The sequence below is a fragment of the Cryptotermes secundus genome, unplaced genomic scaffold (assembly GCF_002891405.2).
Source record: "Cryptotermes secundus unplaced genomic scaffold, Csec_1.0 scaffold522, whole genome shotgun sequence".
Classification (NCBI taxonomy): domain Eukaryota; kingdom Metazoa; phylum Arthropoda; class Insecta; order Blattodea; family Kalotermitidae; genus Cryptotermes; species Cryptotermes secundus.
This window is the reverse complement of record NW_019719365.1, coordinates 804,687-829,560: the sequence shown is the minus strand read 5'-3', so window position 1 is coordinate 829,560 and position 24,874 is coordinate 804,687. Positions and strand designations below refer to the sequence as shown.

The 24,874-nt window shown below is 39.3% G+C and overlaps 1 protein-coding gene across 1 annotated transcript in view; it reads left to right on the top strand.

The window, feature by feature from the left end:
* The window catches only part of LOC111864726 (unconventional myosin-Va), a 113,778-nt gene that overhangs the window by 63,719 nt on the left and 25,185 nt on the right, over positions 1-24,874 (top strand). The window contains exons 8-18 of the mRNA XM_023852212.2: positions 3,320-3,451; positions 3,820-4,035; positions 4,999-5,139; positions 6,010-6,216; positions 6,306-6,440; positions 6,809-7,005; positions 13,044-13,155; positions 20,151-20,362; positions 21,192-21,366; positions 22,871-23,092; positions 23,818-24,136. Coding sequence (XP_023707980.1) covers positions 3,320-3,451; positions 3,820-4,035; positions 4,999-5,139; positions 6,010-6,216; positions 6,306-6,440; positions 6,809-7,005; positions 13,044-13,155; positions 20,151-20,362; positions 21,192-21,366; positions 22,871-23,092; positions 23,818-24,136 — 2,068 coding nt within the window. The remainder of the gene's footprint in view (positions 1-3,319; positions 3,452-3,819; positions 4,036-4,998; positions 5,140-6,009; positions 6,217-6,305; positions 6,441-6,808; positions 7,006-13,043; positions 13,156-20,150; positions 20,363-21,191; positions 21,367-22,870; positions 23,093-23,817; positions 24,137-24,874) is intronic.

The window sequence follows — 24,874 nt, the reverse complement described above, 5'->3', positions numbered from 1 at the left end:
TGGGTCCCGCTGTGACTACCGTCGTCTCTCGCAACTACTGTTTACCCGCACTGCCTAGCAACCGCGATATCCCTTGGTGACGTCACCGCTGTTGATTCACGTTGCATAGCTACCAGGTTGCGGGACTCGGCTAACTTCGGCTTCGCTCGGCGCGTTAGCTCCGGGGGGGGGTCCAGCTAGCCCGACACGTCACAATATTTTTATTCAGGTGATTTATTTCAACAAGTTGTACTCGGTGAGATAAATAAGATTTAAACCATAAATTAGTAACCCCTCTGATCCCATAGTAATTTAAAGTATCTAGTAATACGTTGTGGTCTATTACATCATATGCCTTTGTCAAGTCAAAAAATATTCCTGTAACGTGTAACTGTCTATCCATTGCCTCCTGTATACTCTCAGTGAAGGTCTGGGAAGCTGTTTCTGTCGATTTGTTTTTTCTAAATCCATTTTGCACTTCTGTTATTATGGTATATTTTGTTACAAAGGATGTCAACCTATTATACACCAGTTTTTCTGGTATTTTGGAGAAAACCGGTAAAACTGATATTGGCCTGTAATTACAAACTTCTGGTCTTTCCCCTTTTTTATACAGCGGTCTTACTTTAGCTATTTTCATCTTATCTGGAAACACCCCTGATTTTAAAGAGGCATTAAAAATATGTACTAAAGGTTTCTTTATGTATTGTGAACATCTCTTGGCTAAATATTCTGGAATTTCATCAAAGCCTGCAGATGGTTTACCTCTTAGACTTTTTATTACCCTCTCTATTTCAATTTTTGGTAATAGGGTGCCAAAACATTGTGTTCATTTGATATTGAATCCTCTGTTGTGAGGTTTGTACTGGAGAATGGTTTATATTATTTGCTAAAAGATCTTCAACACTTTCAATAAAAAAGGAATTCAACATGTCTGCCATTTTTTGTGGATTTGATGTTTCCTCACTTCCATTCTTTAAACTAGTTATATGGTCACCCTGCTGAGAACTTCCAGTTTGTTTGTTTATTATTTGCCAAATTGCCTTTGTTTTGTTATGTGAACTTAACATAAACCTATCATTTTCTTTTCTTTTAGCTTCTGTTATAACCCTTTTATAGATTTTCTATCTGTTAATGTATTCTAATACATCATTTGAAAAATTTGTAAAGTGTTTGAAAGTCTCATTTTCTGACTTTAAACCTTTATCCCCTGGGTAATCCATTTAATCTCATTGCAGTAGTTCTTATAAACTGTCTTTAAAGGAAAAGCTCTTTCAAAAGACTACAAAAATCTTTTCAAAAAGTATTATAAGATGTATTTACTTCATCATGTAAAAGAACATATTCCCAGGATTCCATCTCAAGTAGATGGTTGAATTCTTCTATATTCCTACCTGAAAACTGTCTTCTTCTAATTTTTCCCATCTTGTTTTAGTCTTATTTACCTTTATATGTAATATGTGTGCAAAATGATATGAATACCCCAAATCTAACTCCTCCGTTAAGTTTTTATAGTATACCTTATCTGTTATCATAACATCTATTAATGATACTAAGTTTTTTGTGACCCTTGTTGAAGATGTAACTGTATTTGTCAAGTTGTACGTTTCTAAAAGATTCAGTAATGCACTAAGTTGTGTACTATCTTGCAAAACATTTATATTCCATTCACCACACAGAATTAATTTCATACCTTTCATTTGCACTTTAAAAACCACTATTTCCAACTTATTAAAAAATGGATAAAAGTCACTATGTGGTGATCGATAAATACAAACTAAAATTAGCTTAAAATCCACTAGTTCCACTTCAGCCACCTCAAAATCATTTTCACTACCCATGCTTCTTAAATAACTTACGTCTCTTGCTTGTAAATTCTTACGTGCCCATATACATGAACCTCCACCATTTCTACTAATTCTACTAAAATATTTTACTAATTTATAGTATTCAATATTTAATGTTCTCATTTGTTCATCATTTAGCCAATGTTCAGAGGAACATAGGATATCTAAGTCTGTAAACTCCATATTCAGTAAAATAATTAACTCCAGTAACTTATTTCTCAGACTCTGAACATTATGGTGTAATATTAATAACTAATTTGATGTTGAAACCTGTCTCTTGTCAACCTCAGTAGTCACTATTTTTATTTCTTGTTAAGGTCTACCCATAAAAAATCCTCACTTCTATTTGTAGGTAATCTACAACGTCATTTTGATTGAACCAAGGCTTGCACCGTTTTATTTTGCCATCCCTCACTTTTTGCACATAATTCACCCTTTTCTTGACTTCTTTACCTGCCCTTTTCTTCCATATGTTTAATTTTTTCTTTCACCAGTCCTTGTGGTTCCTTTGTCAGGAACATTTGTCCTTCCTCTTCCATCCCTTGTACATCCTTCGCTTTCATTATAATTGGGTCAGACTTTTTCTCCCTCAACATATCCAAAATTTCTTTTACTATTATTTTTGCTATCTGCTCCTTACCTCTTGAATTCATATGTAGCCCATATTTAGTGAACAAGTCCCTTTCGGACTCCACCTCTATAACACGTGAATTTCCGAAAACCTTCATAAATTTTTTTTGACTTTCTGTTAAACCATTTCACCTCATCATTTACACATGATTTTTGCTCCAAATCATGACTGTGCAGTAGGTTCATAACTAAAACATTTGTATGAGTATTCTTGTTTACAGAGTTCCTAATTTGGATCAGTCCCTTATCAGGCTCATTCCTGCTAACATCCTTAGTACCACCCAACACAATCACCAAGTCCTTTTTAGAGAAGTCCTCAATATCATTCACACCCGAAGTTAAAATTGCTGCTAGATCTGCACCGGGTTTCAGTAGTCCTTGAACACTGTATTCCACATCCAGGTTATGTCATAGTTTAGCCGCCATTCTCTTACATGACTGTCACCAAGAAATAAAATCTTATTTCTTGGATTTTGAAGATTATCCTTTTTCCTTCTAACCTTCACACTTGTTTGTTGATGAGTTACCTTTTTGAATTCAGGCCCTTTGAGATTCGACAGCACTTTGTAGCGGTTAGCGATTATATCTTGTTGGATTTCCATCCTTCTGGTTGTCCTTATGTGTTGTGAACTTCTCCATTTCTGAGTGTAATTAAACTCTTGATTGTGTCCTTTATCATGGACCATACACTGTATTTGGCTTTCATGCACACCAAGGTGTGTGTGTAGATTTCTTGTATTGCAATTTTGTGAGGTAAGTACCATAGACAGATCTGCACAGTTATTCTTTATTGATGATAGATCGTTTTGTAAGAATTGCTGACTTGAGTCATCTTGTTGTAAACACAACTATGTATATTGCAGGCAAATGACAAAAATCTGCTGATATTGGCAGAACTGCTGCGTCTGGATGCAAATGAGATGAGGAGCTGGCTGTGCCACAGGAAGATTGTCAGCATGCGTGAGGTGTTCTTCAAACCAATGACAGTTACAGAGGTGATATAGATATACTATAAATAATAATATACTTCTAAATTTCTACAGAACAGCCATACTAAATACAAAAGTAATATATCATCAGCAGCAGCACTGCCACCACTGCTCTGCCACCATGATGACCAGTGTCACCACCTCCTCCTCAGTAAGAGGCCTATTGAGACATGTTGCAAAACTTCTTTTTTCCTTGGCTTCATCCTTTTGGAATTTGATTGTTTAACTGTTTCTCTTTAATGTTTGACAGGGATAAAAATCCTGAAATTTTAGAAGTTACAGTCACTTACTAGCAACACTAGTTTCCTTTACTTGTTAATCATTTGCCTCTTTGGATAGTAATTTAAAGATAATTTTTGTGTTTATTGTTTTAGGCTGTAGGTGCTCGGGATGCTCTTGCAAAACACATCTATGCTGAACTGTTCAGTTGGATCGTGACAGTTGTGAATAAGGCTCTGGAGAGTTCAGGCACCTCGCAGAGGTTCATTGGTGTGCTTGACATATACGGGTTTGAAACGTTTGAGATAAACAGCTTTGAACAGTTTTGTATCAACTATGCTAATGAGAAATTACAACAGCAATTTAACCAGGTGAGTCAGCATGTTAGTGAAGCTGGATAAAATTTGGTTTGTTTTTGTATATATTTCATCAGAAATGAAGCCCTTTTATTTCTGTGTTTCAACTTGATTCTGCAGTGTCATTCTGTAATACAGGGTGTCTAGATGAAACATATCCAAAATTAAAAAAAAAATGTATCTTAGAAACTAATCGTCATACATGTATCCGGTTTTTGTCATCGGAAAGGAAGACTGAAAGTGTTTTTTTCAAGCCTGGCTTACACACATGCACCAGCTGGTGACCTTCAGCGAGCTCAATAATGATGTCAGCACCACAGGAACAGGTTCAATGTGTGTTGTGGCTAGCAGAGCTGCAATCTCTGACAGCTCTCCATTGTTATTTTAGAACACGATATGGACTTCAACCTCCTATGCAGAAAAGCATTCGGTTCTGGAACAACAAACTGAGTGTTACAGGTAGTCTGTTGCATGTAAAATCTGGAAGGACATTGACCTCTGAAGAAAACATCAGTCGCACTAGAGAGGCAGTCCCATGAAGTCCACACAAATCAATTCTTGCTGCTAGCTTGCAGTTATGTACAAATTCGAAGTTCAACAGTGCATGATGTGCTACAGAAAAGGCTCTTCCCCCTAAGAGGGTACAAGTTTCAAATGATTCATGCATTAAAACCAAGTGACCAAGTAGCATGCACAAAGTTCGCTTTGGACGTGCTGTAAAAAATTGATGCATCACACGATTCCCCCACCAAATCTGTTTCTCGGATGAGGCGACGTTCCATGTCAGTGGAGTTGTAAACAGGTACAACTGCAGGATTTGGAGACGTCAAAATCCACATGCCACATGTGAGTTGGAGAGAGGTAGCCCCAAAGTGAACGTGTGGGCTGGCTGAATGCACGACTGTATAATTAGTGTGTCAGAGTTAAGTTTAAGATAATGATCTTGAAATCAGTGTGTTCTTTGTTTTCCTTATTTAGCATGTGTTCAAACTAGAACAAGAGGAATATCTGAAAGAAGAAATAGAGTGGAAATTCATAGATTTCTATGACAACCAGCCATGCATTGATCTGATAGAGACCAAACTTGGGATCCTGGATCTGTTGGATGAGGAATGTAGGGTTAGTATGACATGTTTAATGTTCATGTTCAGTGACAGGTACAGTTAGAAGGATCTGCCACTGGATTTTAGGTCTGTAAGCTTTATTCCAGAATTTTTCTTTTCCCTACCCAGTCAAAAAGAATTTTAAATTTTGTCAGAGCTTAACATAATATGTAACAAGTTATTGCCTGTCTTGTCAATGCTGTGACTGTTAGCCAAGTCAGTAATCAAGAATGTGAAGGTGTTACTGGGAAAGTGTTTGTCATCCCCTGGTTACCACCTACCAGGCTACGTGGTATCGTATCTCGGAAGACATTCACTGCCATGAGAACATCAGATCATATATGTTTGTTGCTGTTTAATCATAAAGAGGCTGAATTGATGTTTATAGTTTGTGTTTGTTCATATTACGTGAGAGTATTGTTTCACCTGAAATTGCATGCCTTATGAAATTACCCAAAACACCAGGACAGTCAGTGGTTAGCTGTGAGCACAGAGCAGAAGAATCTCTACTGTTAGTAGCTGCTATCAAGCAACAACTAGTGAAGATATAGCTGACTGAGAAGACTTTGTGCATGCCATAGTTGTTTGTAGAGTGTGTAGATTAGTGAGAGTGTTATAGTTGTTTGTAGTTATGAGTCAAAAGCATTCAATGAATTCAGTAATCAATCCAAACCCCATGTCTAGTCTCTAACATGTGGCAATATATTGTCTATGACAGTAAATATGAATTTTTAAAAGTGAATTGTTTCTGTACAGAACTTGTTTATAAACCCGTTACCCATGAGAAGCTTGTCCATATTTCCATTCCTGTGAGCCAAGACATGAGAAGATTCCTGTATTATGTGACCAGTCTTATATGTTGATAAGTGTTGTCTCTCCTCTCCAGATGCCAAAGGGTACGGATTCATCATGGGTAGAAAAACTGTACAGCAAGTGTACAAAATGGAAGCACTTCTCAAGGCCAAGGTTTGGTACAACTGCATTTCTAATCCACCATTTTGCAGACAATGTCACCTATCAGAGCGATGGATTTCTGGAGAAGAATCGGGATACTGTGCTTGAAGATCAAATTAATGTTATTAAAAATGGACAGGTAATTTACTTAACATTTCTTTATGAGTACAGATTAAAAACGAAGTCATTTATTGAAACTTTGCTAATTATAATTTTGTCCTCCAACAGAATAAGCTTGTGAGGAAATTGTTTTCTGATGAGCCCGATGGGAGAAAACTGAATGTTCCAGCAGCCAAAGTAAAAGTTACTGTTGCAAAACCAACAGCATTGCCTTCATCATCATCAAAACAACACAAGAAAACAGTAAGAATTGTTCTTTTATTTACAAAATTTGACCTGCTGAACTTCTTTGGTAGCATCACAGGATTATTAGCGATAATAACAGCACAACAGATGCCCCTCAATTTCTTGATAAAATTTTTTCAAGTAAATCTGGTTTGCAGATCACAAAAGTGACAGCCAGAATGTTGTAATACACACAGTTTTTGTGTTATCCTTTATTCTTTTGTATGCAAGATACTTGAACATGCATACACAGTTTAAAATAATGATGTCATTTAAATGAGAATTGAAAGATCCTGTTACTTCATTGGAAGTCAAACCTGTAACCTTCCACCATGTAGCATAGTGCTTCAACAAAGTGTTTATAATTCTTGTTTTCCTGTCTGTAGGTTGGTTCACAGTTTCGAGACTCACTTAACATGCTCATGGCAACTCTGAATGCCACCACACCACATTATGTTCGCTGTATCAAACCAAATGATAACAAAGTGCCATTTGAGTATAACCCTGTGCGAGCCGTTCAGCAGTTACGAGCTTGCGGTGTCTTAGAAACTATACGCATCAGTGCTGCAGGCTTCCCATCCAGGTAAATGGTACATATATGTGCTAGATGAGGTTGCAGCATTCTCTAAGGTACATTGTGTTTCTTTTCATTATTTTTGCTGCTTTGATTGAGCATTCACTGATAAAAATTAACTTCTTGAAAAAAATAGTGGCCTGTGTCCAGTTTTCTGTGACATTTCTGACAAACAATAAGAATTTGTAACCAGCTTTAATTAACTTCATCCACAGGTTGAGTAGTAGAAATTTTAGCTGACATTTGTTTTATGAATAGTAAGTTTATCTTCATGGACAGTGTTAGAAAGTTAGGTCTGTTACTATGGATGATAGCTGTTCTGATCAGTTACCATAATTATCACCAGCAGAACAACTGATGCCTTCTTTCCTTTCATGTTTTTCAAATATATATTGTCGCAGCTTGGGTGTATAACGCGACAAATAACTTCACGCCTTACTGGATATAGCAAATTTTATTTCACATTCGCTCTTACAATCACACAATTTACAAGCTCAACATTACTGCCATTGGNAGGTGGTTCAAATATGACCGGGGCTGATTTTTTTTAAAAAAAAAACATAATTACCAAACACTTACTTGCGTACGTCAGTCTTCAACATACTCCCCTCCGGAGTCAACACATTTTTTTTAACATTCTGGAAGCATCCTGATGCCCTTTTCAAAAAAGGCTTGTGGTTGGAGGCGTATCCACTCCCAAACAGTCTGCATTACGGTGGTGTTGTCCACAAACCGCATGCCTTGCAAGAGACCAAGTCTGATTTGGGCCTTCTGAACAGATAGAAATCACTTGGGGCCAAATCGGGACTGTACGGCGGATGTGTCAGAAGGTTCCATTTCAGTTTCCGGAGGGTTTCCATTGTCTTTTTGGCTGTATAGGGGTGTGCATTGTCTTGAAGGAAGGCTACCCGCTTTCCACGTGTCTTCCACTTGGATTGGATCTTTTCCTTCACCTGTTGCCAGGAGGTCTGAGTAATAAGCTGCATTGACTGTTCTGGCATCTGTCAGAAAGTCTACATGGATAACCCCCTACCAGTCCCAGAAGAACGTTGCCATCACTTTTCCTGCTGAACGGCTCCTCCGCGCTTTCTTGGGTTTGGGAGAACTGGTATGCTGCCACTCGCATGATGACTGCTGGGACTCGGGAATGAAGTAGTGCACCCATGTTTCATTGGTGGTCACTATAGACTTCAAAAATGCATCATCTTCATCTTCAAACTGCTGTAGGAGATGACTGGCAGCTTGCATGTGCACCATTTTGTTCACGTGTGTCAAAGTGTGTGGTACCCACCATGCAATCACCTTGCGATAGTGCAGGTGGTATTTCACGATGTCTTCTACACTACCAACATTGATGAACAGCATTGCTCCAAGTTCCTTGATAGTGATGCGCCTTTTCTCACAAATAAGCGCGTCTGCACGATCAATGTTTGGCTCGGTGATGGATGTTCACGGCCGACGATCATGCGGTTCATTCTCCACGTGCGCTCTGCCCTCTCTGAAGCACTTATACTACTCAAACACATGGGTCCATGAGAGACACTCTTCCCCATATTGTTGTTGGAGTCTGTGGTGAATTTCAGTGGACGGGACGTTTTCTCCAACGAGGAATTTGATCACAATGTGTTGTTCCGTGGTACCTTCTGTTCGCTCATCACTCTAGCAACTCCCAGACAGGACTGAAGAGGGAGGTTCTAACCCTAACAGGAGGGAGGGTGGAGGTTGTGGCTTCACTCTCTCAAGGTCGCACAGCTGCTGCGCAGTGTGGCATCTTTACACACAAATCAGTCCTGGTCATATTTGAACCACCTTGTATATAGGAATTATGTTAACCGTCAACACAACAAATATACTCGATTTTAATGTTTTACAATTCTACTTTTATTCCTGCTATATGTTTCAGTTGTATAAGACCATCATCAGGCGGTTATATATAGGAATACTCATACCTTTTTGCCATTGAACTACTGTTATGGATCCATACCAGTGCAATGTGTTGTATTCTGTACTAACATAAACTTTTTGCCTCAAGTTGGTGTTACAATTAAAGTAGAAGGTACAAAATAAGATAAAAGAGAAAATATAAAGAGTATATCATATATAAAGATTTATAATGTGTTGAATATATTGTAACGTGTTTTGTTACTGAAGACGCCGTTCGGATTGTTAATTGGTTTATTTAACAACCTACAAGTATTGGCTACAATTAATTACAACAATGTTACGGGTTTACTCAATTTACAAACCCTACACACAAATCAATTCACTCTGTCACGATCTACTCATTACAACTGAAATCGGCAACTACTACAATTCAATTTACCCCTTACTGCTCACTGCTGGCTAGATTCCAACTTAACTCGTAGGCTGCTGACTTGAGAACTCACTTCGGCGGCTTATACACTTTTAACTCACTGCGGCGGCTGTGTAGTTCCCTTATATAGTTAGTTAGTTAGTTATTAGAGAGTTTGGGTTTCCCCATGCACTTAGACCTGTAGTGGTCCATTGTGCTTCCCTCTATGATTTCTACCAGTCTCTATATCCTACCGGTATTGGTGCTTACCATCAGTCCCGCCCAGCCAGTGAGACCGGCTCTACTGGCTGAGAAGTATCTATAATGCTTCCCCCATCTACTGGAGGTATTAGTGACTGCTGCTGGGCGGGAAACATCCGCAATTTTGGCTCAGTGACCTCCTTTGGAGGTATGACGTTCTTTTATGTGCCTTAAAGTTACAACACGGGACCCACGGCTTAAACTCCCTCCCGGAGGACTTGTTCCCTGAATTTTTCCGCCCTTAAAAATTCAACGACCTCCGCTGGGTATTTGAACCCGCATACTATGAGTCATGAGGTGGGAACGTTACCTTTAGACTACGGAGGCCGCTTAGTTCCCTTATATAGTCGCAGCGCTTGCCTGTTACGTAATCGGTACCGCTGTTGCCTCATGCCTTGTTATGTCACCACGTGTTGCGTGCCTCGTCACATTAAGAAGCAGTGCCACGTAGCCCAGGGGGGCTACATCACTGTGGCCAGAGCTGCCACGTCACTGCTGGGGGAGGGAGGGTTTGTCTTCCATTGCGCAACGTCACACTGCTCCCTTCTTAAGGCTGTGCTTTCTGCGTCTCCTGTTTCGGCCACTCCTCGCAGCGACTATTTTCCAGCCGTTACAACCGCTCCCTTCTTAAGACCAGCTCGTTTCGAGCGGGTTCCTGCTACGTGCCCGAAGATCCAGTTGTATCACTTTCATACTTGCTCGGGTGGCTGGTACTTCTACGTTACCGGCTCCTCTTCTGTGCTCTTCTTCTTTTTCGTTTCGGAGGGGGTCGACCCCTCCACAAGATCCAATTCTTGATCATGTCTTTCTTCGGAAGTTCCTCAGGTCGACGTAACAGCACTTGAGGTGTTGTTTGCACTTGCTGACGTTGTTGTTTCTCATGGTATTCCAGCCGCTTGCTGGTACAAGACTGTGGCACCAAGTCCTTTCTCCAGTGTCCAAAGGTTCCCTGGGGAGTTTCCTTCTTGAAGTCATTTCTCCAATGTCGTGCCACTGTCGCGCGATGGGATATCTTCGTACAGGTGGCAGCCAACTTCATCAACGATACATAATCTTCTCGGGTCCAAGATTTATTGAAGATGTTCCTCCGACGCCATGCCACTGTTACATGGCGGTACACCTTCCTGCCGGTTTTCTTTTGCCGTGCCACTTCCACGCGACGGCTCGTCCCTCTGCGGGCTACGGCCAACTTTTTCTGGGGTCCACAATTATCCTGTGTCGAATTCTTCATATTCCGCTTCTTTTGGTCCCTATGCCTTTTCTTCTTCGGTTCTCCGACCGGTATTACTTTGGCGTCTTCTACGGGTACCTCTCGTAGTTCTGCCACCTCAGGTTTCATGTTCACTGAGACCGGCTCTTTTTCTTCTGGGTGTGCCTCCATTTCTCGGCAGGCCATCGTCACTCTGACCGGTATTACTAAGGGGACCTCTTCTTGTTGTGCTGTCCTTGCTTGGGTTGCTCTCGTCTCCGCGGGAGTCTTTTCTCGCCAACTTTGCTCTGATCGCTTCAATTTTACTTTGGATTGACTCGTCCAACTCTGACCGCATAGATTGCATTTCCGCCTTCATTTCTTGTCGGCCTTCCTATCAACCGTTGCCTTTTCTTGATAGGCATCTAATTTTGTCAGCATGACGTCGGTTTGTTTTTGGTTGACGTCTAATTTTGCCAGGAAATCTTCTCTGTCTTTTTTTCTATTTGCTTCCGCCTTTTCTTGGTTGGATTTCATGTTGGCGTCCATTCTGTCTTAATGGGTTCGGAACATTTCTTGCATGTGCACTCGGTCAGCATCTGCTCTTACTTGGTTTGCCCTCATCTCTTTCAGCATTTCTTCCTTGTCAGCCTTCCTATCGGCCTTCATCTCTTTCAGCATTTCAAATAGTTGTTCCATTTTCGTATGGCAACGCTGTAAACACACACTTCAGTCTTCAGTTCAAATTGTGGCGTGTTTAAATTTGTAGACAATTCTGACACCAGTGTAACGTGTCTTGATTTCGAATCCTGTGGGCAATGTGTGTAAGTCCAATCCCACTTCTGACACAAGTGTAACGTGTTTCGTTACTGAAGACGACGTTCGGATTGTTACTTGGTTTATTTAACAACCTACAAGTATCGGCTACAATTAATTACAACAGTATTACGGGTTTACACAATTTACAAACCCTACACACAAATCAATTCACTCTGTCACGATCCACTCGTTACAACTGAAATCGGCGACTACTACAATTCAATTTACCCCTTACTGCTCACTGCTGGCTAGATTCCAACTCACTGCTGGCTAGATTCCAACTTAACTCGTAGGCTGCCGACTTGAGAACTCACTTCGGCGGCTGATACGCTTTTGACTTGTTCACTGCTGACTGGAGAACTCACTTCGGCGGCTGATACACTTTTAACTCACTGCGGCGGCTGTGTAGTTCCCTTATATAGTCGCAGCGCTTGCCTGTTACGTGATCGGTACCACTGTTGCCTCATGCCGTGTTATGTCACCGCGCGTTGCGTGCCTCGTCACAGTAGGAAGCAGTGCCATGTAGCCCAGGGGGGCTACGTCACCGTGGCCAGAGCTGCCACGTCTACTGGGGGAGGGAGGGTTTGTCCTCCATTGCGCAACATGTCACAATATTATAATTAGAATATACAAAACTATAATTTTGCCTGTACTTCTGTATGGGTGTGAAACTGGGTCTTTGAATTTAAGGGAGGAACATAGACTGAGGGTATTCGAGAACAGGGTGTTGAGGAGAATATTTGGACCGAAGAGAGATTAAGTCACAGGAGGTTGGAGAAAACTGCATAATGAGGAGCTTCATAACTTGTGCTCTTCTCCAAGTATAATTAGAATGATCAAGTCAAGGAGGATGAGGTGGGCAGGTCATGTAGCACGAATGGGGAGACGAATGTGTATAGGATATTGGTGGGAAAGCCAGAAGGAAAGAGACCACAGGGAAGACCAAGGCGTAGGTGGGTGAACAATATTAGAATGGATTTTAGAGAGATAGGATGGTATGGATTGGATAGATCTGGCTCAGAATAGGGACCAGTGGAGGGCTCTTGTGAACAGGGTGATGAACCTTCGGTTTCCATAAAATGCTGGGAAATTCTTGAGTAGCTGCAGAATTGGCGGCTCCCCAAGAAGTGCTCAGCTCCATGAGTAAGTAAGTAGAATATATTATGGAATATTAAAAATATTTGAAGTATTTTTAAAAATGTTTAAAAAATATGTGAATAAAAGCTTGTCATCGGATAAAACTTTATTGAATGATGCATTTGTATAATGTGGGTAAAGACTGGAATATGCCATTTCATTTAGGGATGTGCCTGGATTCAAGATTGAATTTTATCATGTACACGTATCCATGTCTTGAACGTTCAGTTAAAACCCATTTATCTGTTAGGAAGCAACTCTTGTTATGTCATCTAGTAGTAACAAGAGCTGGGCAAGATACAGACATAAATGCCCTGTGCTGACACATAGTTTCACTGTGAATTTCAGATGGACATATGCAGATTTCTTCCATCGGTATCGTGTTTTATGTAAATATAAGGACATACAGCGGAATAACATGAGAGCCACCTGTGAAAAGATTTTGGGTAACATCATCAAGGTCAGTACAGAACACGTAGCATATTGAAGTGGGTGTTGTGAAATTTGGTGTGAATTGAGCTCATCTTAGATAGGGTCATATAGTGGGTCTTTTTCATCCTTAGGGTTCTATTAAACTAGGATTTTGCTAAATCTTGTGATAGTTGGTGGTTGCCTGTACAACAATTTTCACAACTGTACAAATAAAATTAGACAAAATAAAATTAATAATTGTGTCAGTATTAATAGTATAACATAGACTGAGGGTGTTTGAGACCATGGTGTTGAGGAGAACATTTGGACCGAAGAGAGATCAAGTGACAGGAGAGTGGAGAAAACTGCATAATGAGTAGCTTCATAACTTGCACTCTTCTCCAAGTATTATTAGAATGATCAAGTAAAGGAGGATGAAGTGGGCAGGGCATGTAGCATGAATGGGGGAGGAGAGGAATGTATATAGGATATTCTTGGGAAAGCCAGAAGGAAAGAGACCACTGGGAAGACCAAGGCGTAGGTGGGTGGACATTATTAAAGTGGATCTTAGAGAGATAGGATGGGATGGTATGGATTGGATTGATCTGGCTCAGAATAGAGACCAGTGGAGGGGTCTTGTGAATACAGTAATGAACCTTCGGGTTCCATAAAATGCTGGGAAGTTCTTGAGTAGCTGCTGATTTGGTGGCTTCTCAAGAAGGGCTCAGCTCCATAAGTAAGTAAGTAAGTCAGTATTAATTTAATTTTGTCTAGTTTTATTTTTATTAAGAAAATCGTTGTGTAGACAGCCCCTGTATATTGTCATAAAGATTTGCTAAATGTGATGTGGAGACAATGTTGTCACTCTGAACACTCTTACTGGCCCTGGACAGTTCCACTCATGAGATATGTTGCTGCATACCTCGCTCTTTGCATGTACTGACCCTTGTTGTATTCAGACTAACTCATGTATGAATGAAGCTTCAATTGGTTAAGCCTTTGACTGCCAAGGCCTGCCATAGAACTTCCTGACAGAAGCATCGGGGCTGCTTGATGGTAAATTAAGTTGCATAGAAGAAACCTAAATACTTTACTGAAATTACTTTCAGATGGAACAAGAAATATTTCCTATAAAATCTTGTTCTTTCCTTTTAAAAACTGGTGTGTCACACCTGATGCCATTTATTGATATACAGGGTCCAGCAGGGAAACCTGACGTTTTTAAGTTGGTACTAGCTTGGCCAATTGTAGTATGGGAAGAGAGAGCTCATGAACTTTCAGCAGCTCAAAGTACGCCATATCAGTAGACATGGAACAGTGGACCGTGGAACACTGTGCTTTTGTCAAGATGTTTTTTTAAAACTGGTGACTGTTACCCTGACTCAGTGATGTTTCCATGTGCACTTTAATGTGGGTCGTCACAGTAAAGTTCCCAGTAAGAACATGATTTTGTTTTGGATTTTAACCTTTAAGAGTCGGCATTTAAACCCCCCACGACTGCGCTGCTGCCGGAGTTAATTTGACGTTGCCCTTTTAATATTATAGACTTTCAGAAAAAACTACATATTTTCCGTTCTATGCAGCTTAGAATTACGAACTAAAAACCGCCTGAAAGAGAATGAAATTTCCTACAATATACCCAAGGCAATTTTTACAAATAAAAATTAACTGTGATCGTTATGTCATGAAATTCAAAATATACTCTCTTTTATATTTGTAATGAAATTCCAAAAGACTTACCCATAATTTTTCCTCCAAATTTGAGACGTCGTTATATCCAAAATACATTGACACTATACACCAAAATGTTTGGTCAGACTGTACACGAGTTTGAACTCGTTGCGTCGTGTAAGTTTACGCTACTATAGATACTGCGTGCGGGAGCGCGGAGAGGCAGAGTTTGCTTCACCGCGATGTGAAGGTCTCACAGACCTCACTTCTCATACGCTGGTAGACAATCTGGTTCAGTCTCTCGCTTAGCGAACAAACAGGAAGTTATTGTTTCTATCTGGCTGGCCGGACAGTGTTGTCAATGTTCAGTTCCAGATGACTCAATGAAAAATCTTGGCTTCCCCAGAGAAACAGTCCGCCACTGACTCACAAGCTGATAATTCAGACACTCACTAAACACGTCACACTTCCTTGAGAGCTACAGAAGCAGTGATCTGCCCGCACAGAGGAATGTTGGGTCAGCTGTTCTGTGAAGAAGCTTCCACTCTGTTTGGCTGACCAAGTCACAAACAGTCTTACCTACATGTAAACGAAATCGAACCCAGTGCCATGATGAAGGGTTTTATTGTTCAGAGCCAACAATTGGACCTCTGACTTGAACTTGCGTGTGTTTGTTTTGGTTTCAAACTCAACGTCTAACCGGCAGCACTTCTAAAGTGAGCATGTGTCTTGTGTCCAGTATACTGGACTTTCGGCATCTTCGAGGTCACAGGTACCGTCCGGTATACCGGACTTTCGGTCGTTAAAGGTTAAACTTCAAATTGACTGACTCAGCCCTAAAGAAACCGTCTAGAGGTGCACGAAATGTCCGAACACCTGAGAATGTTGAGACTCTTAGTCAGGTAGTGACTAGTCCCTGTCATTTTGCAGCAAAGCATGGCATTGCATTAGGCATTTCAGTCTGGAGTGCGAGACGAATGTTGCACCTCGATTTGCATTTTCATCCATACACGTTGATGGTTGTGTAAGAGTTGAATGAACATGATTGGGCAAACTGCATTCCTTTTGCATGAAACATGCTTGAAATTGTGTCTGATAATGCAGCCATTGGCATGAATAACAAGGCACACTTCCACTTATCTGGGTGTGTTAACAAACAGAACTTCTGTTATTGGTCAGATGCAAATCCATGGCAGCTTCATGAACACACTCTTCACTCTGAGTGTGTGACAGTCTGGTGCTGTGTAGGAAGCTTTGGTGTGATAGGCCCATAACACAGGCCTACAAAAAAAAATTTTTTTTTGGTGTCTAGGATTTTAGAACTAATTTTAGTTATATTTAAGGCGCTGAATCTAAATATAAAATCAGTTTTCTCTACCAGCTCTACTTTTTTAGATCAGCGTTTTTGTAACGTGCAGTTCTACACAAAATGTGCAGTTCTAATTGTATTTTGTGCAGTTCTAAATCTCATATGCAAGGATTGGTTCCTGTATATTTGCCCTATTGTCAGTCTGCTGTCCACTGAGTTCCCCCAAAATCCACTAGATGGCATTGTCTGTCCGGTGTGAAGTGAACTTGAACGCTTCCACTAGAGTTGAGGTTAGTTTATATGTTCTCGCCGTGCAGGGTACATCGAAGTTGGCCTCGGGTGATATTTGTTTATAAAAGTAAAAGAGTTGTTATAAATTTAACCTAAAACGTACTGTGTTGAAGATTGTTGTGTTTGTGTTCCTGAATTGAAATAAAATGAGTTCAAGAAGAAGAAGTTGTATAAATCAACCTGATGTGTTTTGTTACATATGTGGAGAATACACGTTAAAAGAAAACAGAAAAACTGTTAGTGACTTTGTAAAGAAAGCTTATTTTGTATACTTTGGTGTTAGGCTTGGTGATCAGGATAAAACCTGGGCACCGCATCAGGTCTGTAAAACTTGTACAGAACATTTACGACAGTGGACTACCGGGAAAAGAAAAAGTCTGAAATTCGGCGTACCGATGGTTTGGAGAGAACCCAAGAACCACTTCGATGACTGTTATTTCTGCCTAGTAAATATTACTGGAATCAATCGAAACAACCGTAGCAAGTGGACTTATCCTGATTTAGCCTCTGCAAGACGCCCAGTTCCTCACTCAGAGGAAGTACCGATCCCAACGTTTCACCAGCTACCAGAGCTCTGTGAGGATGAGTATTTTCCCTCTAATCACCCTTCTGATTGTAATGAAGGTGACAGTGATTATGAAGGGATGTCGTCAATCCCTCAACGTTTTAACCAGGATGAGTTAAATGACCTCATCAGAGATCTCAACCTGTCAAAAGAAGCTTCTGAATTACTGGCTTCTAGGTTGAACGACAAAAATTTACTGGAACAAGAAACCAAAATTTCCTTTTACCGCACAAGAGAAACGGATCTGCTACCCTTCTTCTCTCAAGATTACAATCTTGTATATTGTCACGAAATTAGAGGACTCTTGGAAAAAATGGCTCTTCCTGAATATTTTCCCGATGATTGGCGCCTATTTATTGACAGCTCAAAGCGAAGTTTGAAATGTGTCCTTCTACACAATGGAAACAAATATGGTTCAATACCAATTGCTCACTCCACGAAAATGAAAGAAGAATATAACACCATAGCTTTGGTCTTAGAGAAGATAAAGTATCATGAACATCAATGGGTGATTTGTGTGGACTTAAAAATGGTAAATTTTCTCCTTGGACAGCAAAGTGGTTACACCAAATATCCCTGCTTTTTGTGCCTCTGGGATAGCAGAGACAAAACACACCACTGGGTTAGAAAAGAATGGCCCAAGAGAGAAAACATGTACGTTGGGGAGAAGAATATCATTAACGATCCCTTAGTTAGACGAGAGAAAATCATCTTTCCTCCACTGCATATCAAGTTGGGCCTTATGAAGCAGTTTGTAAAGGCCCTTGATAAGAACGGATCATGCTTTGCATATATAGAAATGAAAATGCCTCAGTTGAGTACGGAAAAAATTGAAGCAGGAATATTTGACGGCCCACAAATAAGACAACTCATTAAGGATCCTGCCTTCGCAAATTCGATGAACGAGGCTGAGCGAAAAGCCTGGACTTCATTTGTTGCAGTTGTCGAAAATTTTCTGGGCAAACACAAAGCTGAAAACTATGTTGAACTGGTAAACGAGATGCTTAACAGTTTCAAATCCCTTGGCTGTAACATGAGCATTAAGGTGCACTATTTACACAGTCACTTAGATAGTTTTCCTGAAAATTTAGGAGACACCAGTGAGGAACAAGGTGAAAGATTTCACCAGGATATTAAAACTATGGAGGACCGCTACCAAGGAAGATGGGATACACACATGATGGCAGATTACTGCTGGAGTTTAAAAAGGGACTGTTCTAAAATACATTCAAGAAAGTCACGAAAAAGAAGCTTCCGTAGTGTTCCGTGACTATAGTTGGTTTGACTGTTATATATAGTCGATGATTTTTTCCTCTATCTTTGTATTTAATATAATAAAATAAAAATATAATTATAATATAGTAATAAAAATTCCATGTTGAGTTTTTTTATTTGATCCACTGATTTAACTTAAAATAGTGTAACGTATATTTCACCAAAATGTTATATCTTAAAAATTTGAGCTCCTAGGCAAAAACTAATGCCATATTTGAATTCAGGGCATCAAATTCATATGAAATCAGCTCCAAATACCCTGGCACCAAAACAGCTGTTGGCCTGTGTAATTCTAATTCTTTGAGGACAAGCTTGCTGTGATTGTAAACCGCCGTTGCTATGTTCATGTACTGCATAATTTCCTCACGCCAGAAATTAACAGATGTTGAATTAATCAACAAACCATGTGGTTTCAACAAGAAGGGGCCACTGCTCATATTGCGAGAGTTTCCATGGCAGTTGTGCAAGAAATGTTTCCTTGGCGTGTCATTTCTCAGCACGGTGATCTTCCATAACCTGCTCAATCACCAGACTTGAGTGTATGCAATTATTTCTTTTGGTGTCACCTCAAAGCAAAGGTATTCATCAATATACCACACACAGTTTATGAACTGAAAGTTGCAACTGAACATGAATTCAATGAAATAATGGCAATACCCCCTAACATGGTAGGGCGCTCAGTGAACACCCTCAAGATGAGGATGCAAGAATGCATATGAAGAGATGATAAGGATCTCGAGGACATAATTTTCAAGACAAAATGAGTTGGCATTTATACACATAAAAGGGCATACATTGTTATGTATTATGATACAAAATAGCAGACCAGTTGGCCAAGATTGGAACTAAACATCCATTCATATGACCTGAACCAGCCTGTGGCATCTCTATAGGAGTTGCCAGACAGGCAATCAGGGACTGGACAAATATGAATCACAAGAAATACTGGGGGTCCTTGACTGGACTCAGGCAAGCAAAGGGACTCATACGAGGACACTACTAAAAGAGTGAAGGAACTGTTGAAGTTAAACAGGAACCAGCTACGCACATATCCTGTGCGAATGTGAGGCCTTAGCTTATTTAAGATTGCGCCACTTGGGTCAGTATTTTACGGAACCAAGTGACTATTTCGACGTCCCCATGTACAAAATCCTACACTTCATTCGAAGCGCAGGATTGTTGAGAGGATAATCAGAAGGGGAGGCACAATAGATCACTGTGGTCATGGTGCAAGGGCAAAGAAGGCCCACCCCTTCTATATTCATTCATTCATTCATTCATTCATTCATTCATATGTATTGTGACAAAATAACTAAAAGCAATAAAAATTGACTCCATTATACTAATTTAGAAACCATTAGGTTTCCCTGCTGGACCTTGTACTTGTTGTACAAAACTATTAACATATGAATATCTTTGGCTTTTTTTTACTTTAATGCATTAACCCTGAGTCAATCTGATCAGTACATGGTGTGCAGTGGCTTCAGGTAATAACCACTTGATTGTGTAAAGTTATACATGCTTGTCTGTTGTAGTTAAAATTCTATGATATACATTGTAGTGGTAACCAACTGCCTTGGGGGGGATAAGGAATGACTGAAGTACAGAATTTCTTGTGCTCTCTGCCTAAGCCTGATATTTAGAGCTGTATTCTTCTGCCTGTCAGACTGAAAATATATGCAAATTCATGAGTTCCAGCTAGAACATATAACATGTTCCTTGCTGTAACATTTGACCAATGCATTAGTTTCTTGAATGGGTATGATGAAATGTATTTAATTCCATTTTTGCCAATACAAGGCAGGATACCTGAAGTCACAGGGCTTTAGAACTAAATTTTTAATCTTTGTTTTTTTTTTGTTTGATAAAATGATGAATCATAATTCCTCATTCCTGATTTGTGTTATTGTACTTAAAACAGATTTTTTTGCAGGATGATGACAAGTACCAATTTGGAAAAACAAAAATATTTTTCCGGGCTGGTCAAGTTGCGTATCTGGAGAAACTCCGTGCTGACAAACTTCGTCAGTGTTGCATTATCATTCAGAAGCAAATTCGAGCATTCATATGTCACAAGAAGTACCTGCGTAAAATAAAAGCCACTCGATGCATTCAGCGTTATGCAAGGGGTTTCATTGCTAGGAGGTATGTCTGATAAAGGCCTTATATTTTTTCTTTTCTTTATCAAGAATCTGACCTGACCACAAAGTTGTTGTATTCTAGCCTAAATTTTAATGTATCTAAACTTTATAGTGCAAGTAAGCTTGTGTATAAAGTGTGAACTAAATGCCTTTCTTCACTCAGTGTGTATAAAAAAGTTTCCTGTTAGGCTGAAAGTATTATTAGTTTACTTCCCATCCTTAAGTATAAAAGTAGCCATATGAGGTCAGCGTGTTGTGCATATGGCCCTTCAACTTTTAAACCATGGGATCAGTTTTCACAAAGTTTAGTAGGTATTCCTTGTTGAAATTAGTATGGTAGCTCTTGTTAAATATATCAGCGTCTCACAGCAGTGACTATGAGTAATGTCTTACGGTATGTGACGCTGTGTTACCTGGTCAATGTTTACAGATGTTTTAGAGGAACATGCTGTGTCCATGTTCAGGGACTTCTCTGCCTGAAGATGGAGACAACACCGTCCTCCAAAATGTTGTTAAGCATCTGTCAGACAACACAGTGCGACATTACAGAAGGAAGCGATCTTCATATTAAATTTATGTCAGTTTTAATTTATGTTCATATGTTATATACTGACCTTGCTTCCTGTATTGGTGCAAAAGAAGCAAAGAGTGAGGTAAAAAGAAATCTTACGTCTCCAGAATTTTCTTTGTTGCTTAAAGTTAATACTGTGGAACCAGATAAACATAAATTTTCCACAAATGTGATATCTGTTTTCTAAATAATACTGTAAATTTGCTGTTGTATTATATTGGAATTAGATGTAGATGATCTTTTTTTTCTTGTGTATCTTCAGACAAGTCTATCACATCCGTCGTAACAAGGCTGCAACAACTATACAACGACATATACGAGGCTGGCTTAAGAGGACTCAGTTTGGGAGAATTAAGCTGTGTGTATTGGGTCTGCAAGCTCGAGCACGTGGATTACTGGCAAGAAGACGTTACCAACAGTTGCGATATAACCATAAGGTATGTCTCATTGAAATTACAGTAGTAATGTGAGAAATACAGTCAGTTTAAGGGTCTGAGAGATATTTGGTATTGAAATATCTTAACATTTGGTAAGTAACTGAACATTGGCAGCATTGTTTCAGACATCTGAAATTTTCTGTATAAATCAATGATGTTTTTTTACTTTATTGTACTCTTGATCTTATTCAGGAGTGTGTAATTGAAAGTCTTTTGTGGTAAGACAACAGTTGGTTTTGTAATTTTGTATATTAACACATAATTCACATATCCATATTATTTATTGGGATGTTAAGAAAATAAGTAATCTCTTTTATTTCTCTCATTTCATTTTGTATATGAAAGATGACATCAATGAAAAATTTTGGAATGGAATAACAGTAAGCTTGACATCAGAAGATGGCCACCAGGCTGAGGAAGCAGTTTCTATAGTCCTAGCCTCTTTATCTACCTCAATTTGTTACCATTTAATGTTTTTCTCAGTTTGGTGTTCAAATATTTTGTCCAGTATAGAAACCTGAAGTAAGAATTTCACTCAGTAGGTTTCCATAATACTCAGAATAGTTATTGGTTTCTTGTAAATTCATTAATGAAACTGTAAGGTACATAAAAGATGCAGAATTTCTTGACCAGCTGATCAACTCTTAGTTTCTCAAGAATTCTGCTGCATGGAATTAGGTTTCTCTAAGAAATAAAATAACTTCAGTGTGCTAGCTGTATGGAGGTAAAGTGCATTATTGAGTTACAAAGTCTGGATGTACAATTTGAAGCACATTAATAATTTTTCTGTATTGTCAGATATATGTTTAGAAAGTAGTTAAGAGCAGTTTAAATTCAGAAAATGCATGCTACCATTCACAGAATCCTTTGTCTACTTATGTGCTAACAAAAAATGTGAAGATTAAAATATACTCACAGAAAACTATAATTTCATTTGTTGAAACTTTGTTCCATGCTTCTAATGGAAGAACAAACAGAAAAAAGAGCAGATGAAAATATATGAACCTAAGAGAAGGAAATAATAGTAAGGCATGAAAAATTGCATGAGCTTCATAATTAGTATGCTTCATTAAATGTTACTGGTGTGTTAAAATAAAAAATGGGGGAATGTGGTATGAAGGGGGGAGATGAGAAATGCATATAACGTTCTGGTTAGAATATATGAAATAAAGCGGCTATTTGGAAGACCTTGGTATAAGTAGGAGGATAATATTAAACTGGATCTTAAATAAATAGGTTAGAAGCTTGTGGACATGTTTTTAATTGGTCTAGTGTAGGGCCTAGTGTGGACACAGTAGTGAGTCTTCAGGTTCTGTAGATGGTGGGGAATTAAGTAGCTGAGCAAGCCTCAGCTCTTCAAAAAGGACATTGCTTCATAAAGTTAGTACTGTGAGGGGAACGGTTAAGGAACACAGTGCTTACAGTGGGTAAATATTACTGAGCATGCTACAAATATTAAATGTATCTGCTAGAAAATATTGATATTTTCTTTGTTTGCTTGCAGGCAATTATCATTCAGAAGCATGTGCGTTGCTGGCTGACACGAAGAAAGTACTTACAAACGATATATCGCATCATACTTGTACAATCAGTAGTGAGAAGATGGCTGGCAAGACGTTTGTACAAGAAACTGAAGCAGGAGGCTAGGTCGGTTGAACATGTCAAGAAACTGAACAAAGGCTTGGAGAACAAGATTATTTCATTGCAACAGAAGATAGAGGAACTTGTGAGTCATGTATTTGAACTTACTGTTTTCTGGTAGCAGTGTCACAATGCCCGGACATTTGCAGATATTCCATTTGTTTTACTTATTATTATCTGCAACACTGTTAAAGAAGAAACATGTATGTCTTCAGGTTGATACCCTTAATCCTCTCCCTTTTTATTTCCAACCTCAGTCCTCCTAGGCACACCCATTCTCACTCTCTCTCTCTATCTATCTCTTTCACACAGCCACACATGCACACCCTACCCCCATACACCCCCCCACCCCCCCCCCCTGCACAGTGTGACCCATTTGGATTTCAATAAAATTTAGTTAGCTTCTAATCCCTCTAGAAGTGAGAGAAAGTATGAAATTTTACTGCATTTCATATGCTATCAACCAAGGCCAGTAGGGCTGGAGTTATAGCATTATTATCATTTCTGCCCAAAATTTGCATTTTCACTCACTCTATATGGTCTCAAAATTTGTCAAACTTAAATGAAATCTGAAAGGGATGATTTGAAAACTGGACTTTATTATGTAGATCTGACATAAATGACCTCGGTTGTTTTGATATTGGTCCACTTTCTGAGAATTATTTAAACTTAGAATTCTGCAATTATGGTATTTGGAGAACTGGAATACTGTATTTTTGAATTAGTGAAATGGTGTCAGTAGTTTCAGTTGTACAGCACTGAAGATAATATACAGCCTATCAATTACAGTATTGTAATCTGTTGATGCAGGTGAAGGAAAATAATATGATGAAATCTACGCAGCATGAGCTTGCAGAGCTGCGGATTAAAGTTGACTCTCTTAAGGGTCTAGAGGCAGAGACAAAACGCATCACTCTTATACTGAATAATAAGGAACAAGAACTGGAGGCTGTCCTGAAATCGCTGGAGCACGAACGGGATGAGAAGATTGATCTGGTTAATGAGAAGGAGCATTTAGAGAAGGCACGAAAAGAGGAACTGGAAAGAATGAATGGCGAAAACATTAAGCTTAAAGCTGAACTGGATGAATTGAATGAGAGAATTAAGTCCAACCAAATTGGAGCCGAAGGTAAGTCACACTTTTCAGAATTACATAGCATTGTAGAACATATTGTAGAGTGAAAACTGTGGTTCACTTCATTGCCTTTCAGTGGAACTTTCACCTAGCAATGGGAGGTTGTATGTCTGATAAAAATTTGAGCTGTTGTTCTCTCTCTCTTTTGTTTCTCCCTTTAACTCGTTTGTTCTTTCTTTGTTACTTCTTCATGGCCCCTCACCCAACATAGTTTCTATAGATGTTCTTGTGCTAGAGGTCAGTGTTATGAAATTATTTGATGATATCTCATTTCAAGCTAAGGTGTTCAAAGTAAAGGCCACCATTTGTTATAAACTATAGCAACATTCTGAAGAACAGTGAAGGGTTCAACTACGGAGAAATTAAATTGTACCAAGCTTTAAACCCCAAGAACTGGAGCTACATGAAGAAACACTGTGACAAATGGTAACTTAGTAGTTTCTTTCTTGGTTGTGACGTTGTATGGTCTTGTAGGTTGATACTGGCATTCTAGAGGAACATGATGCCTCCAATTTATGGTTGAAGTACGTATGTTGAGGAACTGGCTTCATTATATAGGGAGGTGGAAGGAAGGGGTGGTCACTGAGACCCAAGGAAAAGAAACCTGATCCAGGCCAGTGAGGACAGAAAGCAAGCTCTTTTTCATCGGGTTGGAAATGGAATAGTAAGAGAAAATGGCTATTTCCTTGGACACAGTATTGATTTCAGGAATAAAAGATAATTTTTTCCCAC